Consider the following 19,679-nt stretch of genomic DNA (forward strand, 5'->3'; position numbering starts at 1 on the left):
AAAATGAATACTATCCCTCTGAGAACAGGAACAAGACAAGCGTGCCCACTCTCACCACTCTTATTCAACATAGTACCGGAGGGTTTGGCCAGAGCAACTAGGCAAGAAAAAGAAATGAAAGGTATCCACACTGGAAAGAGAGAAGTGAAACTCTTGCTGTTTGCAGATGACATGATTTTATATATAGGAAACTCTAAAGAATCTATCAGAAAACTATTCAAAATAATCAACAACTAGAGCAAAGTTGCAGGGTACAAAATCAGTTTATGAAAACCAGTGCATTTCTATATTCTAATAATGAACTAACACACAGAGAACTCATGAATGCAATCCCATTTACAATCGCAACAAAAAGAGTAAAATATCTAGGAATAAATTTAACCAAGGAGGTGAAAGACCTATACACTGAGAATTATAAGACATTATTGAAAGAAATCAATGATGACATAAAGAAATGCAATGATAGTCCACGCACATGGATCAAGAATAAACATGGTTAAAATGTCGATATTACCTAAAGCAATATACAGATTCAATGCAATACCAATCAGAACCCCAATGACATTCTTCATGGAAATAGAATAAAGGATCCTAAAATTCATATGGAGGAACAAAAGACCCAGAATAGCTAAAGCAATCCTTAGAAAAAAGCACAAAGCTGGAGACATCACAATCCCTGACTTCAAAATTCACTACAAAACTATAGTAATCAAAACAGCATAGCACCAGTACAAAAACAGACACAAGATCAATGGAACAGAATTGAAAGTGCAGAAATAAAACCACACTTCTATGCACAGCTGATCTTTGACAAAGGAGCTAAGAACATATAATGGAGAAAGGAAATTCTCTTCAACAAATGGCGTTGGGAAAACTGGACAGCCACATACCAAAGAATGAAAGTAGACCATTACTTTTACACTGGTCTCTAGGTAAAAATTAACTCAAAGTGGATTAAAGACTTGAAAGTAAGACATGAAACCATAAAACTCCTAGAAGAAAACATAGGCAGTACACTCTTTGACATCCGTCTTAGAAGTAACTTTTCGAATACTGTGTCTAATCGGGGAGGGGAAACAAAAGAAAAAAACAAACAAACGGTACTTCATCAGACTGAAGAACTTCTGAAAGGCAAAGGAAACCATGAACAAAAAGAAAAGACAACCCACTAACTGGGAGAAAATATTTGCAAATGGTATGTCTGACAAGTGGTTAATCTCTAAAATATATAAAGAACTCAAACAACTCAACAACAACACCAAAAATCCCAATCAAAAAATGGGCAGAGCATATGAACAGACATTTTCCAAACAAGATGTACAATGGCCTAACAGGAATATGAAAAGTTGTTCAACATCGCTAGTCATCAGGGAAATGCAATCAAAACTACAATGACATATCGCCTTACACCTGTTAGAATGGCTACAATTACCAAGACAAAAAACAGCAAATGTTGGAGAGATTGTGGAGAAAAGGGGACCCTCACACACTGCTGATGGGAATGCAAACTGGTGCAGCCACTACAGAAAATGGTATAGAGACATCTCAAAAAATTTAAACAATAGAAATGCCATAAGACCCAGTTATCCCACAACTGGATATTTATCCAACAAACTTGAAATCAACAACTCAAAGCAACTTATGCACCCCTATGTTCATTTCAGAATTATTCACAATAGCCAAGATGTGGAAGTAACCCAAGTGCCCTTCTACGGAAGAATGAATAAAGAAGATGCGGTGTATATATATATATATATAGATGTGGTGTGTGGGTGTATATATATATAATGGAATACTACTCGGCCATAAAAAAGACAAAATCATCCCATTTACAACAAAAATGGATGGAAGTTGAGGGTATTATGTTAAGCAAAATAAGCCAGACAGAAAAAGATAAGCACCGTATGATTTCACTTATATGTGGAAGATGAAAAAAAACAAAGACAAAGAGAATAGATTAGTGGTTACCAGAGAGGAAGGGGTTTTGGGGTGGGCATATTGGGTAAAGGGCCACATATATATGGTGAGTGACAAATAATAATGTACAACTGAAATTTCTCAATGTTATAAACTATTATGACCTCAATAAAATTTTTAAAAGAAACATAAAAAAACAAAAAAAAAGGAAACAAGTGTTATTTTGTCAAGCACATGTTTTAGGAACACGTAAGACTGCAATCAACTCACTAGTACAAAACAGATGTTTTTATAATCAAATTCTGATCATTGACAGCACATTACATTTTTTATGTGCAGTTCATCATTTTCTTGGTATTAAAAGAAAGTTTGAAAATCCTATTTTTCTTCACTGTAGGGGAGCAAAGATGCTACTGCTACAATTCCTTATTTTGGAAGCCATGAAAATACTTATCTTATGGGAACCTGATAAGATACTCCCTTCTAGACACCCTCCTTTTTTTCCCAATGATCCAGGCACATTCAAGAGTTACACTTTTCTGATTGAACATGAAAACAAATGCACTCTACGGACTCACAGCCAACTGAAAAAGAGAAGTAAAGTCTCAGTTCATAGAAATGTAATTTTTAAAATTTACTGGATAGAATGGAGCATCTAATTTTCATGGAATTTAGGTTATGAAAATGGACTAAAAGGAAGGGAAAACAATCTTAACAGATCAATAATTGTAAAAGAATTGAAAAGGTTGTCAAAGACAGACCATTTAAAAAGGCATCAGGCTCAAATTTGTTGTGGGTGATTTCCAATAAATATTTAAGGAGCCAGTAACTTTCAATTTTCTTACGAATTTTAGAAAGCTCTTAATACTATATATGGACAGCATAACTATATCTGCAAGCTAGATGTTAGCATCAAATATACCTAATAATATCACACATCTAATAAATGTACACACAAAAATCACATCTTTGAACAAAGACATAAAGATCTTATACAATATTAACAAATTACATAGCAATGAAATACAGCAATGTCAAATAATTACTGAGAAGTGTTTATTCCAGAAATTCAAAAAGAAATAATGCTGAATATTAATATTATCATTATATTAATATTCAGCAGTAATATTGTTCCGAAAATAACAGATTAAAAGGATAAACAATGTGATTATCTAAGTGTTGCAGAAGATATTCAATACAATTTAACCCACATCCTTGTGGAAAAAAAGCACCTAACAGCTCAGGAACTGAAGAAAAAAAATATCTTGATAAAGAACATCTTTATTCTTTATCAAATAAGATAGAGAAGATAAGGAATAAAGATAAAGAATATCTACAAGAACCATATAGTAAACATTATACCTAATGATTAAAGATTAAAATAATTTCCATTATTATCCATGACTACACATTGATGCACATTATCACCACTAATATTAATCTTTAAACTTGAATTCACTTACACTTCAAAAACACAAGAAAAAAATAAGAAAGTATATAAGTTTTGGAAAGCTGGAGGAAAAAGTTATTCCCAGTTATTGAAAAGATGTACTCTAAATAATATAAAGGAATTCACTGAAAAACTATTGATGATATTAAAAGAATTCAATTAGGCGCTCACACATTAAATCAAATTGCATACATCATTGGTTTCCTACACACCACTGATATCCACGGAGAAAATGTAATAGTGCTATTTCAGGCAATATGAAAGACCACATATACTGAAATAAAGTCCTGATTTAAACACTCACACACAATAGAAGTGCTTCTAGCAAACATCCACTTAAGTGTATGTCAAGACTCACAGGAAAGGAAGGGAAAGGCTCAGGACCAAAAGTAGATAGAGGGCAGGAAACCAGAAAATTGAATACTCCTCCATCAGTGAAAGGGTAAACTGGAAAAAAAAATCCACTGACCAGCAAAGAAGATAAGAGTAAAACTTATCTGCCTCAATCTGGGCTTTGAGTGGAATAAAGATAATCTCTTCTGACAATTGAAAACCCTGGTGCGAGTTTGGGGTTCAATTTTGTAATGGCTACATGGAATGGGAAGCCCCAAAGTGAAAAATTAACTAAGAGTGATGCAGTGTTAGTAATGCCCTATGATGCCCAAAAGAAACAAATATTTGCCCTCTCTGAAGGAATGCACGCTGAACCCAAGCCTTCCAAGATTTACACATAAATAGCTCAGCATAAATTCATAATTCAAAATAGCAAAAAGCATGAAGAAACAAGTCCTTATTAGCAAGAATCAAAAGACACAACCAAAACACAATCAGGCTCTCAAGGACTTTGACTACTGGAATAATCAGATATATAATATAATATAAATATTAAAGCTAAGAGAAAAAAATTTAAAGGAGATATTTTAAAAACATGAGCAAGAAGCAAGGTGATAAAAGAAAAGAAGGAGATTTGTAAAAAGATAAAACAGAACTTCTAGGAATGAAAACTATAAAGAACTGAAGAAACTCCCAGAAGTGGATCACATACGTGATGGAATACATGATAGAATACCTGAGAACGGTGGTTAGGAGACATGGAAAAGAAAACAAACTAGTTCAATTAATGATATATGTGACATGAGTTTCAGGAAGAAAAAATGAGGAGGAAAAGTCACTATTTTATGAGATATAACTGAGAAATTTCCACAACTAATGAAAAATACAAATTCTCAGATTCACAACATATCATGACAGAATACATAAAAAGTAATCCACATATACTCATATTGTAGCAAAATTGAAAATCATCAAAGACAAAAAGTTAATCATCTCTATACACTAACAATGAACTATGAGAAAAAGAAATTAATAAAACAATGTCACTTACAATTGCAGCAAAGGAATAGCATACCTAGAAAGAAATTTAACCAAGGAGATGAAAGATCTGTTCACTGAAAACCATAAGACACTGATGAAAGAAATTGAAGAAGATATATATAAATGCAAAGATATTCCATGCTCATGGATTAGAAGAATTAATATTGTAAAAGGTCAATGCTACTCAAAGACATCTACAAATTCAATGCAATCCCTATCAAAATTCCAATAGCATTTTTCACAGAAATAGAAAAGGCAATCCTGAGAAAGAAGAACAAAGCTGGAGGCATCACACTTATGATTTCAAACTATATGCTACAAAACAGTAGAATTCTGGCATAAAAACATACATACAGACCAATGGAACAGAATCAAGAGCCCAGAAATAAACTCATGCATATACAGACAGTTAATTTACAACAAAGCAGCCAAGAATATACAATGGAGAAACGATACTTTCTTCAATAAATGATCCTGGGAAAACTGGATAACGACATACATAATAAAGAAATCAGCCCTCTATCTTACACAACTCACAAAAATTACTTGAAATGGATTAAAGATTTAAACATAAGACCTGAAACCATGAAGCTCCCAGAAGAAGAAACAGTGGAAAAGCTCCCTGACATTGGTCTTGCCAACAATTATTTGGATATGATAACAAAAGCACAGGCAACAAAAGCAAAAATAATAAATGACACCACATCAAACTAAAATCTTCTGCACAACCAAAGAAACAATCAACAAATGAAAAGACTAGCTACAGAAAGGGAAAAAATATTTGCAAATTACATATCAGATAAAATATGTAAAGAAATAATAAACTCAATATCAAAAAAATACACAATCAGATTCAAAAAGGGACAGAGGAACTGCATATTATTTCAAACAAGACATTCAAATTTAATAGGCACATGCAAAGGTCCTCAACATCACTAAGCATGAGAGAAATGCAAATCGAAACCACAATGAGATATCACTTCACACCTGTTTGAATGGTTATCATCAAAAAGACAAGAGATAACAAGTGTTGATGAGGACGTGGAGGAAAGAAAACCCTTGTGCACTGTTAGTAGAAATATACATTGGCACAGCCACTATGGGAAACACTATAGAGGTTTCTGAAAAAAATAAAAATAGGACTACCATATGATCCAGCAATCCCATCTCTGGGTATATGTCCAAAGGAAATGAAATTAAAGATCCTGAAGAGGTATCAGCACTTCTATGATCATTGCAGCATTATTCACAATATCCAAGATATAATAACAATCTATAAGTCCATCAATGGATAGATGGATAAAGAAGATGTAGTCAGTCATAAAAAATAGAAAATCCTTCCATTTGCAACAACATGGATAGACCTTGAGGGCATTATGCAAAGTAAACGAAATCAGATAAAGACAAATACTGTATGACCACATATATACATGGAATCTAAAAATCTGAACTCATAGGAACAGAGTAGAGGGAATGGAAGTTACTAGGTCCTGGGGAGTGGGAGAAGTGAGGAGATGTTGGTCAAAGTATACAAACTCAGGTTATAAGATGAGTAAGTTTTCAAGATCTAATGTACAGATAGTGATTATAGTTAACACTGTGGTAACAATACTTGAAAGTTGCTAAGAGAGAATATCTTAAATGATCTCACCACCAAAAAGAACAGTGAGGTGATGAAAGTGTTAGCTAAGACTAAGATGATAATCATTTTCCATTTAAAAATGTACCAAATCAGGGCATCCAGTGATGCAGTGGTAAACTTTGAACGCTCTGCTTGGGCAGCCTGGAGTTTGCAGGTTCAGATCCCGGGTGCAGACCTACACACAGCTCATCAAGCCATACTGTAGAGGCATCCTGTTTACAAAACAGAGGAAGATTGGCACAAATGCTAGCTCAGCAACAATCTTCCTCAAGCAAAATGAGAGGATTGGCAGATGTTAGCTCAGGTCCAATCTTCTTCGCACACAAAAATGTATTAAATCAACACATTGTATACCTTAAACACACTCAATGATATATGCCAATTATATCTCAGTAAAGCTGGGGGGAGAAGGAATTACCCACCTAAAACACACAACGTGTTTCAAGCAGTTTTAAATCTGTGTAAACTAGTTTAATGTACTAAAACAAGATGGAAAAGCAGGTAAATCCAAACCCATCAGCATTCTGCAAACAGTGGAAGTGCATTCTACATAGGATCAAACCATTCAATAATGTGAGTTAATCTTAAATAACTATTGTGATTTTGTAGACAGCTTTACTAACATACTTATCTAGCGGTAATCCAAATTGAGAGATTCCATATGAGTAAAGCATTGGAAAACAGGAAAAATGTGCACTCCCCAAAGTCATCTAAGTCATGTTTCTTAGACTTATAGCAACATCAGGGGACTATAACAATTCTGTGTGTAATTAGAAACTGGAGTGGTAGCAAAGGATTTGAGGTCCAGTTCTCTACTATTTTTTTGGCAATCTAATTGAAGCTCATTTATATATAGTGTCCTTTGAGCCTCACAAGCCATGAAAACTGGACCCTGGTACTCTCAGGCACAGCATGTGGCATGTTTTAACAAAGTTCTGATTCAGCTATGGATAAGCAGATAGATTTCCTCTACTGACTCTAAGTAGTTTGGATACTAATCAAAATGTGTCCGTCTGTGTGTGTGTATGTGTGTTTACACATGTGCATGTCTCAGTAACTTCCTAATAACTCCCGATGAAACTTCATCATCAAAAGCTGAATCAGGCACTTGACTTTTGCTTCCTTGTCCAATATTATTCCCTTTGCAATTCTTATATTAAGCCTGAGGCTGAGGGATTTGCACATAAGACAGGGACACCGGAAGTTCAAGAAGATGTGATTCTTTGAATCTGCCCTTTCTCTCCTGAGAGAAGAATAAAGACACTAAGATATCTAGTCTTCCAAAAGGCTCTACCTTCAGAAACAATATTTTCCAAATTAACATTACCAGTGTTCTGTTCTGCTCTGTACGTACTAACATACAATCAGCAGTTGGAGTTTCAGAATCAAAGGTATTAGGTAAAGATGTTAAGCTTTAGCTAAAGTTAAAGTTATGGATAGTGACATTGAGATGTCGTTATTGATTACACATAAATAGTTTGACTTTGATATTTTCCAGGTATATTAAATGCTTCAGAGACACGATGATCTTCTCAGTGACAGAAACAACAAAGGTGGGTGTTAACTATTGGAAGAGAGGTGATGTGTTAAGAGGGATTCAGAAATGTGGTCCATTCAGTGTGAGAGAAGGCATCACCCATTTGCTATGATCCTTTGAGTTGCTTATTGATGAGGCAGCCTCAGTCTAAGGTCAACATTTATTGGTTTTCTGGAGCCCCTTTCTGTGAAATTCTTATCTTCAAACAGGCTTTACCAAATACTCTTGTTATGCAAAATTAGACCCCATATAAATAAGATTGAAGGGGGAAACAAAACACTGTTCCTTCTATCCTTTTTTCCATCTTCCCCTTTGTTTCAGCCAAACATAGATGCATAACATATTCCATGTGAAAAAAAAGAATAACATTAATACTTCCTAAAGGATGGTGGTGAAAATTCAATAAATCAGCATTTCATAATTATTCACACACCGTAAACACTCAAAAAGTAGTAGCTTTTGTTACTGCTGGAAGTCATATCTCCTAGGTTCGCTCCTATCTCACCCAAATCTACCTCTACTTTTCTCTTGACATTTTACATTTTCCCATGCATTATGTTCATCAATTTATGCAAATCATCCACTTTTGCTAGGCTGTAACCACTTTGGCAATGTGATCTCATTTGTTCGTATACATTCGAACACTGCAATAAATGTTCACTTTCTAAGTGTAAGGTGGAGTAAATAGTAATTATAAAATTTCCTGAGAATGATCAATAACAGCTTATAAAAAATAGGCGTTATTCTAAAGATGTGTACATCGCTACCTGCTGTGTGATGCCTCTACTCTCTTGGCTTTGAATCACAAAGGGAAAGAGGCAGAGGAGAGTGAGGTTGATACTGTGTATGCACCACCTCTCAGAAGTGGGTCACTGTCTTCACTCTCTCCCCCACATTCAAGCAAGGATCACATCAGTTATGCAAAATGAATAAGTTTTAGAGAATTGCTGTACAGCTCTATGGCTATACTGTATTGTGCACCCAAAAATTTGTTGAGGGTAGCTCTCGTGTTTAAGTGTTTTTATCACAATAAAAGGAATTAAAAATATTCTTTGAGATTTGGATTTACATATGGTTTCAATGTGTTTCCCAATAGTAAATTTTAAATATTTTAAAATACTTATTAAGCAAATAATCTGATTAGTATAAGGTAATCACTATGACAAGTTACATACATGGAACAATAGGTTGCAATTTTAAGAAATTCAACACAACACAGCCAACAGCAAGGAAACTGACCCATGTGACATCAACGTCGCAATGAGAAACAGAGTGATATCTTTTTTTTAGCAAGACAAAACCCTGTTGAAATGCAACACAGAGTTTGCTCATATGAATATTAAACTTGTAGACTATGACTCTACAGTGCCTGGAACCATGTTTTACTAATCTTTGTATTTATGCTTCAGACAGTTCCTGACATTCAATCAATTTGTGAGTAATACATAAAAAATAATACAGTTTACAAATGAAAATAAACTAATTAACTAAAATGTGCAATGTAAACATCACTTCTTAACATAAATGCTTATTCTCTTCAAAAATAGTTTTATAGGTAAAGAAATATTGAATGACTTTTCATGTTATATTTTGATTTGATCACCAAACTGATTGAAATCTTAAAAATTTGGACAACTCAACAAATTGCAAACACCACAATCACATGAAGAAGATTCTGAATTTCATTCTTAGTGCTTAGGAAGAAAACAAAATAAAGAGCCAATTCTTTTCAAATGAAATAGCTTGAAACAAAAGTGAGACAAAGAAAATGACTCAATGGAGCTGAAAAACTGTACCAGGGTCAAAGAATTTATTTTCCTTGGCCTAACCCAGAATCAAGAACTGAACTGGGTCTTATTCCTTTTCCCGCTTTGGGTGTATGTGACAACTCTGCTGGGAAACCTCCTCATCACGGTCACGGTGACCTGTGAATCTCGCCTTCACACCCCCATATATTTTTTGCTCCGGAATTTGTCTATTGCCGACATCTGCTTTTCCTCCATCACAGCTCCCAAGGTTCTGGTGGACCTTCTGTCAGAGAGAAAGACCATCTCCTTCAATGGCTGCTCCACCCAGATGTTTTTCTTCCACCTTGTTGGAGGGGTGGATGTATGTTCTTTGTCGGTGATGGCATTTGATCGCTATGTGGCCATTTCCAAGCCCCTGCACTACGTGACCATCATGAGCAGAGCCCTCATTATAGCCTGCTGGCTGGGGGGCTTTGTCCACTCCATCGTGCAGATTTCCCTGTTGCTGCCCCTCCCATTCTGTGGACCCAATGTTCTTGACACTTTCTACTGTGATGTCCCCCAGGTCCTCAAACTCGCCCATACTGACATTTTTGTGCTTGAGCTGCTGATGATTTCCAATAGTGGGCTGCTCACCACACTGTGGTTTATCTTCCTGCTTGTGTCCTACACAGTCATCCTAATGATGCTGAGGTCTCAGGCAGGGGAGGGCAGGAGGAAGGCCATCTCCACCTGCACCTCACACGTCACTGTGGTGACCTTGCACTTTGTGCCCTGTATCTATGTCTATGCCCGGCCCTTCAATGCCCTCCCCACAGATAAGGCCATCTCCGTCACCTTCACTGTCATCTCCCCTCTGCTGAACCCCTTGATCTACACTCTGAGGAACCAGGAGATGAAGTCAGCCATCAGGAAACTGAAAAGAAGATGTGTACCTTCTGAGAGGATATAGACTGGTCGCTCACTCCTTCTCACCACCTTTGAAAATGTCCATCAAATAAACCACATTGACTAAAGGATTTCTAAATAATTTTGATATTTCTACTAAGATGCACATGACTTTCAAAGATTCTGTTTGGCATGCAATAATAATGTAAAAAGATACATTTCATGTTGCAAAAGGAAGCAGAGAAATCAAACTGTTAGCTGAAGAGTTGCATAATGCTTATGCAATAAAGCCTTGGAAGAAATAAAGAAAAGAGAATATGTATGCACTCAGAAATTTTATCACATTGGAATTGTTGTGGGGGTTTCGTTCAGCTCTATTGCATATAATTGAGAAATACAAATGTTGTTTATTTCAGATGTACAACTTGATGTTTTGATATACATGTAGATTGTGAAATGATCATTGGGGGAAAATGGATTAAGGTGGGACCTCTCTTGGTTATTACTTACAACAACATGGAAATCTCCAATTGTATAAATAAAATTAACAATAAGAAAAAGCAAATATATATATACTCAGACATTCCCACTATATTCTTGTTACCAGGAAGGGAGCTGAGAAACATAATGCAGCTTGGGCATTGGATTGCTAAGGTCTTTCATGAAGTAATCACATTTTAATGAAGTAAGCACACTCAAATTAAGTTCCTCCTCTGACTTTCTGATATGAGTAAATTAAATAACTACTACCTGAAGATTTTTCCGTCTGAAGCCCACACTCCAGTGGTTGAGTGCAATTGCTTTGAAGCCAGCACAGCTTGAGTTAGAATGTGGACCCCAGTAACTATGGGTTCTATGACCTCATGTAGGTCCTTACCTTGACCTTCCTCTGAACCCCATGCCTACTGACCACACTTCCATGACATTGCCTCAGTGACCGGGGCTCAGCTCAAGCACCACACTCAGGACCTTGTTTCCAATTCCCTGTCCTCCTTCCTCCTATTCCCCCAGTAGGGCTATGATTTATTTCTTGTATCCCCAGCACCTAGCACAGCAAGTAGAACGTAGAAAACTGTCCAAAAAATGGTTGAGTTAAAGAACTCAGTGAATGAATATCACCTCTCACTCCTTTCTGTTTCTCAAATCATTGGAGAATAGGAGTAAGAAAACAATGGATTTGTTATTATTTTCTGTTAACATGACTCCCTAAAAATGACAGAAACCTATGAAGCTGCTTCAGACTACGCATATACATTCAAAAAGGTTGGCATGAACGGAAAAACATTATTCAATACATGAACTTGGTTTTTATTTGTTTTCTTGTTCTGCTATTTACAGCATTTGGGAGTTTTTCTTTTTTGCCCTTCATTTCTGCAGGTAGATCCTAGATCTTAAAATTTTTGAAATTAGACAAATGTTCATGTCACAGTACAAATGTCAGTTCAAAAATCAGACATGCAAAGGTCCTCAGGTGGGGATGTGCCCAGGCCTTCATAAGAAGATGAGAGGAAGCAAGGAGGAGACAGGTAATAATTGCAGTCAGAGAGATGAGGCCACGGGATCAGGTCCTTAGGACCTTTTAGACATTGTGAGGATTTTGACTTTCACCTAAATAAGATGCGATGCATTTTGAAGGGCTTTGAAGAGCAGAATAGTGATGAATGTTTTAGCAGAAATGCAGTGCTTACTGTTATGAATAGACTGAGGTGGGGCAAGGACAAAAACAGGGAGAACAATTAAGAAGCTACTGCAAAAGTCCCAGGAAAGAAATAATGAAGACACAACTTAGGGTAGTAACAGTGGAGGTGGTGAGAATGGTGAAGAACTCTGAAAGTCGAGCAAGTAGGAGTTGCTGATGGATCCAGTGTGGATTTCCTGGTGATGTGTATGTCCTGTGAGAACTCCATCACACACTTTCTTCATCCGCCCATTGAGATCTCCTTCACTCTCATCTACATAATCCTTTCAGGTCCAATGGCTCCTTCCAATACTTGTGTGTCACACTTCAGGAATTACCCTACATGGGTGAAACTGCCTAAGGAAGTTGTGCAGAATCCCTAAGAATAGGCATTTATGTCCCAACAGAAAAACTACTAGGGGAAACATCAGAGGTAAGGTGGAATTCTGGGTAAACTGACCTAACAGGATTCTTGCTGAAGGCAGGCCAGGGTGATCAAATATCACTTGGGGCATGGTGGATGGTGAGGAACCTGATTACACACTGATGGTGATCAACATGGAGGGTGGGGGATTTTGGCTAAACTGAATTAGCAGAATTCTTGTTAAAATTCGACAATGCAGAGACAAGCATGGAGGTCCCAAAGTGGAGGCCTAGTTGAGAAGTTCAGGGGAGCCTGAGTAGAGTTTGGTCAAGGGGAGAATCTTTGTCACTGCTAAAAACTTTTAGATCCTACACAAAAAGTGTGTTCCTAAGGACATGTGCCTGAGTCACATCTTGATTACTCCCACTGAAACCACCTCGCCATCAGTAGAATTTTTCCACAGCCACATCCAATTATATGCCCTCTGATAATTCTCACACTAGTTCTGGGATTGACAAATTGGTACATATGATGGAACACTGTGAATCAGTGTGGAAAAGCCAAGGAAATATTATTCCCTGAGTCTGCCTTTTTCCACGTAAAGATAGACAGGAAGCCACTGAAATCACTGGCCTTCAGAGGGGTATTTAACAAAATTTCCTGCAGCTGAATGACTCCCAAGGTTCGTGTGAACATTATTCAAGATGTTTGAGAAGGAGGTTGGAAATTTTAGGTAAGACACATAACTCTACATGAGTGTGAATGACTATGGTGTCTGGGTGTCGATGAATAAGTGTGAGAAGAGAAGAGTGAGAAAAACTGAAATCTAGATGGAATTGTAAGATTCATAAATACACTTTGACTAAAAATAATGAAATATATACACAAGATGCTGCATTCCAGGGTGAACTGTCAGTGGCAGACAGCACAGCTAAGAAATATGAACAAAGAAGATATTGTGAAAGGAGAGTCATAGAAATGAGTTTAGTTTGGAAGTAGGCAGAGGAAGCTCTTTTTTTCCAGGATCCTTTGAATTGCACAAACAAGAGATTTTTCTCAGAAAAAAACAATGAGATTTTCTCATCCTATAGATGGATCTCTTGAAACTGAAATCTACAGAGGTTTTTCTTATGCTAAATTCAAAACTAGAAAGAAAATAAAATATTTCAAAAAAGTTGAAAGAATAATACAGTGAACACCTACATACCCTCCCTTAGATTTATCAAAAAATAAAAATTTTGTAACAACGATTTTCTTTTGCTTGTCTTTCCGTGCCTACATATTTGGATCCTTTCTTTCCAGCCAAACTTCCCACTCATCAGCAACTGTTATATATTCAACTGGTCCCCTAAAGCCAGATCTCCCATTCTCTCCACTCCCATGTGCCCCAAACAGAAATGTCACCTCCTCCATGCAGCTTCCTCTGAGCCTCTTGGAGAGAAATCACCCTTTTCTCACACACACCTCATCTGTCTTTAGACAGTCCCCATCAATGTCATATTATTAAATTTCAGTTCTTTCTCCACTGGTTTTGGATTATATTCATTTCTCTCAAATAACCTAGAACTCTGCCAACTTTCTATCAATATTTGTTAAATAAATGGAGTAAAAATAGCAGAAACATGGAGCAGAAGGCAGAGGATGTTGTCTGAATTACCAAAAGTATCTTGTGAACGTAGGACCTATTCCTCTCTGACAAACAGTACTGACTCGGGGTCTGAGGTACTGTACCTTCTACCCTTCTGTGTAGACCACAGTCTACTATTTACAATTCCATAGTCCCTGTGGAAGGATATCATAAGTAGGTAAGACCTCCTCAATATCTTTAGTAACTATATTGAGTTGGTGTTTTCTGGTGATTATTTCCCCACTTTAACTAGTCAGAATTGATAGCTCAGCTACTATTTGGTTCAACACACTCCATTTCCTGATGAGCCTCCCATGTTAAGGTTACCCAACATAGTACTAATCATAAGAGATAACCAGTCATGTATGTTGAGACTCTATGTATGTTAATTCACCTAATCCTGATAACTTCCCTGTGAGGTGGGTATTACTATAATCCCCATTCCACAGATGAAGTGGAGACTCCATGAGGTCTCTCACTTACCCAAGTCACACAGGGACAAAGCCAGGACTTGAGCCCAGATGGCTCTCACTGCAGAGACCAGCACTTGACTTCTCTGGTCTGCTAAGATGTTGTCAGATAAGAAACCAAACCAAGCAAGTGCTCTCCTTACTACCAAACGCTGTCACCACCCTCTGGGCCACTCTCATTGACAGTAAAAGAAAAGTACCTCCTATTTTCCCCAAAAAAAGTATGTTCTGATGAAGCTGTTTTAGAATACAGATTCTGGAAAACATACAACTCTTCTAAAAGATTGTCAGTACATTTAAGAAGCTGTGTGCCTGAGACAGTTACTAACCCAGCGTTTTACTTTAAGGTAACACACGTATGAGCATACTTATTATTGCTTAGGCAATGCTCTAAGTATTGATGTTTTTGCATATATTAATTCATTTAATCCTCACAAAAATCACATGAGGGAGATGCTATTGTTTCCAGATACTGATGCAGAGCCTGAGGCCAAAGGGGTAAACTAACTTCTCCTGTAGCGTAAGCAGTAAGTACCCAGCTGGGATTGCAACAGGCTGTGCTATGCCAGAGGCCCCCAGGTATCTGCCTGCATGCTCTGATAACTCTTGGTAGCTTTTTTAGTTTTCCATATTAAGTAGACTTTCGACAAAATTGTATACAGAAGAAAGACAACTTGAATGGAAAGTGAGCTAGGTGAAAAGAAATATCTTCATTTGAACTGGAAAACACCCCAAAAAAGTGAGAGAAGTGACTTTCACCTTTCTTTTCTTTCTGATCATGGTAAGAAAAAGGAGATAAACTGCAAAGAAAGAAATTAAGTCCATTTCAAGGATTCGCAAAATAAAAAAAGGAAGGAATTCAAGAGCAAAATGATTATATTGTAAGCACATGCCTAACATTTTAAGAAAGTGACAAATTGTTTTCAAAAGTGGTTGCATCATAACATGGATGGACCTTGAGAGAATTATGTTAAGTGAAATAAGCCAGCGAGAGAAAGATAATCTGTGTATGACTCCACTCATATGAGGAATTTAAAACTATGGACCAAGAACAGTTTAGTGGATACCAGGGGAAAGGTGGGGTGGGGGGTGGGCACAAAGGGTGAAGTGGTGCACCTACAACATGACTGACAAACATTAATGTACAATTGAAATTTCACAAGATTGTAACCTATCAATGACTCAATAAAAAATAATAATAATAATAAAAAGTGGTTGCATCATTGCACATTCCCACCAGAGTTACAGTTCCTCTACATTTTTGTCAACTCTGATATGTCAATCTTCTTTTTTTATTGCAGTAACACTGGATCATAACATTATATAGCTTTCAGACGTACATCGTAACATATTTCGAAGACTGTGTAGATTACATCATGTTCACCACCCAAAAACTAATCATAATCCATCACCACACATGTGAGCCTAAATCATCCCTTTTACCCTCCCCTCTCCCCTCTTCCTCTGTGGTAACCACCAATCCAATCTCTGTTGCTATGTGTTTGTTTGTCGTTGTTTTTATCTTCTACTTATGAGTGAGATCATACAGTATCTGACTTTCTCCCTCTGACTTATTCCACTCAGCATAATAACCTCAAGCTTCATCCATGTTGTCACAAATGGCTGGATTGCGTCATTTCTTATGGCTGAGTAGTATTCCATTATGAATATATACCACATCTTCTTTATCCATTCTTCCCTTGATGGGCACCTAGGTTGCTTGCAAGTCTTGGCTATTGTGAATAATGCTGCAATGAACACAGGGGTGCATGTATCTTTATGCATTTGTGTTTTCAAGATCTTTGGATAAATACCCAGCAGTGGGATAGCTGGATCATACGGTAGATCTATTCTTAATTTTCTGAGGATGCTCCATGTTGCTTTCCATAGTGGCTGCACCAGTTTGCACTCCCACCAGCAGTGTACGAGGGTTCCCTTCTCTCCACATCCTCTCCAACACTTGTTTCCTGTCTTGTTAATTATAGCCATTCTGATGGGAGAGAGGTGATATCTCATTGTAATTTTAATTTGCATTTCCCTGATAGCTAATGATGTTGAACATCCTTTCACGCACCTGTTGGCCATCTGTATGTCTTCTTTGGAGAAATCTCTGTTCAGATCTTTTGCCCATTTTTAAATTGGGTTGTTGATTTTATGTTGTTGAGATGTATGAGTTCTTTGTATATTTTGGATATTAACCCCTTCTCTCTTATTTTAGCCATTTTAATAAATGTGCACTGTTATCTCACTATAGCTTTCATTTACATTTCCCCACTGATAAATGACATTGAGCATCTTTTCATATGCTTAATTGCTAAACCTATATCTTCTCGTTGAAGTATCTGTTCAAACCATTTGTCCCTTTTTTTTTAATTGGGTGGTTGGTTTTCTTATTGAATTTTAAGAGTTACAGCCATTCCATTCCTAGGTACTTACCTAAGAGAAATGGAAACATATATCTACATGAAGACCTCTACAAGAATACTCATAGCAGCTTTATGTGTAATAGCCAAAAACTAGAAACAACCCAAATGTTCATCAACAAGTGAATTGATAAACAAAATGTGGCACATCCGTACAATAAAAGGGAACAAAATATTGGTACACACAAAACGTGGATGTATTTTGTAAGTGAAACAAGCCAGACAAAAAGAGAACGTACACCTTTTAGGATTCCATTTATAGAAAATTTTAGAGAATGCAAACTAATGGATAGTGACAGAATGCAGATCAGTGCTTGCCTGAAGAAAGGGGGCAGAGGGGACATATTAGAGTCACAAGGACACTTTTGGAGTGATACATATATTAATTAACTTATATCTTATTGTATCTTAATATATATTAAGACATATTAATTAACTATCTTAAACATATTGATGATTGCATGGGTATATGCGTATGTCAGAACTTATCAAAGTGTACACGTCAAACACATGAGTCTATCGTATGTCAATGAAAGCGCAATAAAAAAAAATAGCTTTTAGGAAAGAAATTTGACCAGTGAACAGAAGAGAAGCTCTGAGTTACCACTTTTCTTTCATAGCTGAGGAGTTATTCAACATCCAGGGGTTTTGGTACCTAAAGTATATTAAAGAAAGAAACAAATAAATCCCCTTAAGGAAAAATAGAACGATAAAGAAGAATTTTACAGCTTTAAAATTATCTGATTTTTCATAGCATTAAATCTGTGACCTAAAAAAGGGAGGAGTGCTTCTGTGAAATTCAGTCCAAAGACAATCATTTTGCAGATAGGAGTTCTTAAAGCATTTAAATGGAGCACCCAGTCTGGAAAAAAACCCACATTTGTGTAAAACCTCAAAGGACCCCAGTTGTACCAAATAGGCATTGTCTTATTTACACACCAAACTGCATCCATTTTTGTATCCCTTGGGCCAAAATATTCCCTTTCTGATTATTTACTATTCACCTTTTTATCTTGGATACTTACAACTTCTATTCTGAGAACATTACTTTTATGCATTTTCTAAAATACATATAATTTACAGAAGAAAACAATAATTAACTGCATGCTTACGGAATAAGATGGCATGTAGGATGTGTTAACAATAACCTTGGAAAGAGTCTTCATGTGGTGATAATGCCTCACTAGTCTTCCGACCTAATACCCAACTGTAAACCTGAATCTATTAAGGGGGAGTAAACCCTTTCTGAAATAACACTTTTAACTTTTTCCAAGCTACACAAAGAAGAAGAAACATGATTCAATGGAGTTGGGAAATGGCACCAGGGTAAAAGAATTTATATTTCTAGGACTTACTCAGTCCCAAGATCTCAGTTTGGTCTTATTTCTTTTTCTGTGTTTTGTGTACATGACAACTCTGCTGGGAAACCTCCTCATCATGGTCACTGTGACCTGTGAGCCTCGCCTTCACACCCCCATGTACTTCCTGCTCTGCAATCTAGCCATCGTTGACATCTGCTTCTCCTCCATCTCCGCTCCAAAGGTCCTGGCAGACCTTCTGTCAAAGATAAAGACCATATCCTATACTAGCTGCATGACACAAACGTTCTTCTTCCATCTCCTCGGTGGAGCAGATATTTTCTCTCTCTCTGTGATGGCATTTGATCGCTACATAGCCATCTCCAAGCCCCTGCATTATGTCACCATGATGAGTAGGGGGCGATGCACTGCCCTCATTTTGGCTTCCTGGGTGGGGGGCTTTGTCCACTCCATCATGCAAATTTCCCTATTGCTGCCCCTCCCTTTCTGTGGACCCAATGTTCTTGACAGCTTCTACTGTGATGTCCCCCATGTCCTCAAACTCGCCTGTACAGACACCTCTGCACTTGAGCTCCTGATGATTTCCAACAATGGCTTAGTGAGTACCCTGTGGTTTATCTTCCTGCTTGTGTCCTACACAGTCATCCTAATGATGCTGAGGTCTCAGGCAGGGGAGGGCAGGAGGAAAGCCATCTCCACCTGCACCTCACACATCACGGTGGTGACTCTGCACTTTGTGCCCTGCATCTATGTCTATGCCCGGCCCTTCACTGCCCTCCCCACAGATAAAGCCATCTCTGTCACCTTCACTGTCATCTCCCCTCTGATGAACCCCTTGATCTACACTCTGAGGAACCAAGAAATGAAGTCAGCCATGAAGAGACTGAAGAGAAGACTCATGCCTTCTGTGGTGGAATAGAATAAGAGTTTCCAACCTCTTCATCACCAAGGACTCCTTTCATCATTTTTCCCACAGAGTCCTATTTATATACTCAAATATATTATCAATAAACCAACTACACGTACTAGGTAACAATTTATTTTTCTAGTAAATTAATAGGTTGCTGGTAACCCTAGCTTCTGGTAAGCATAAAGTAACTAGTGCTACAGGATTGAGCTGATTGATGTATTTCCATTCAAAGAACAAAGTAACAATGTGTCAGGACAACTATATCGCAGGTGAAGAGATTGATTAAATCCAACTCCTTTTCCAGAGGTAAGTACACAGAAGCCTAGAGTTAG

The 19,679-nt window shown here is 37.1% G+C and overlaps 2 protein-coding genes across 2 annotated transcripts; both read left to right on the top strand.

Annotated features, from left to right (window-relative positions):
- The first annotated feature begins 9,696 nt into the window (after positions 1–9,696).
- Positions 9,697–10,620, top strand: LOC138916472 (olfactory receptor 4D10-like). The gene has a single exon (XM_070229118.1). It carries the CDS (start codon positions 9,697–9,699, stop codon positions 10,618–10,620), a length of 924 nt encoding a protein of 307 aa, XP_070085219.1.
- Positions 10,621–18,420: 7,800 nt separating this feature from the next.
- Positions 18,421–19,356, top strand: OR4D11F (olfactory receptor family 4 subfamily D member 11F). Its single transcript, NM_001391688.1, has one exon. It carries the CDS (start codon positions 18,421–18,423, stop codon positions 19,354–19,356), a length of 936 nt encoding a protein of 311 aa, NP_001378617.1.
- The last annotated feature ends 323 nt before the right edge of the window (positions 19,357–19,679 follow it).

Source organism: Equus caballus, chromosome 12 (assembly GCF_041296265.1).
Source record: "Equus caballus isolate H_3958 breed thoroughbred chromosome 12, TB-T2T, whole genome shotgun sequence".
In the NCBI taxonomy this organism is placed as follows: Eukaryota; Metazoa; Chordata; class Mammalia; order Perissodactyla; family Equidae; genus Equus; species Equus caballus.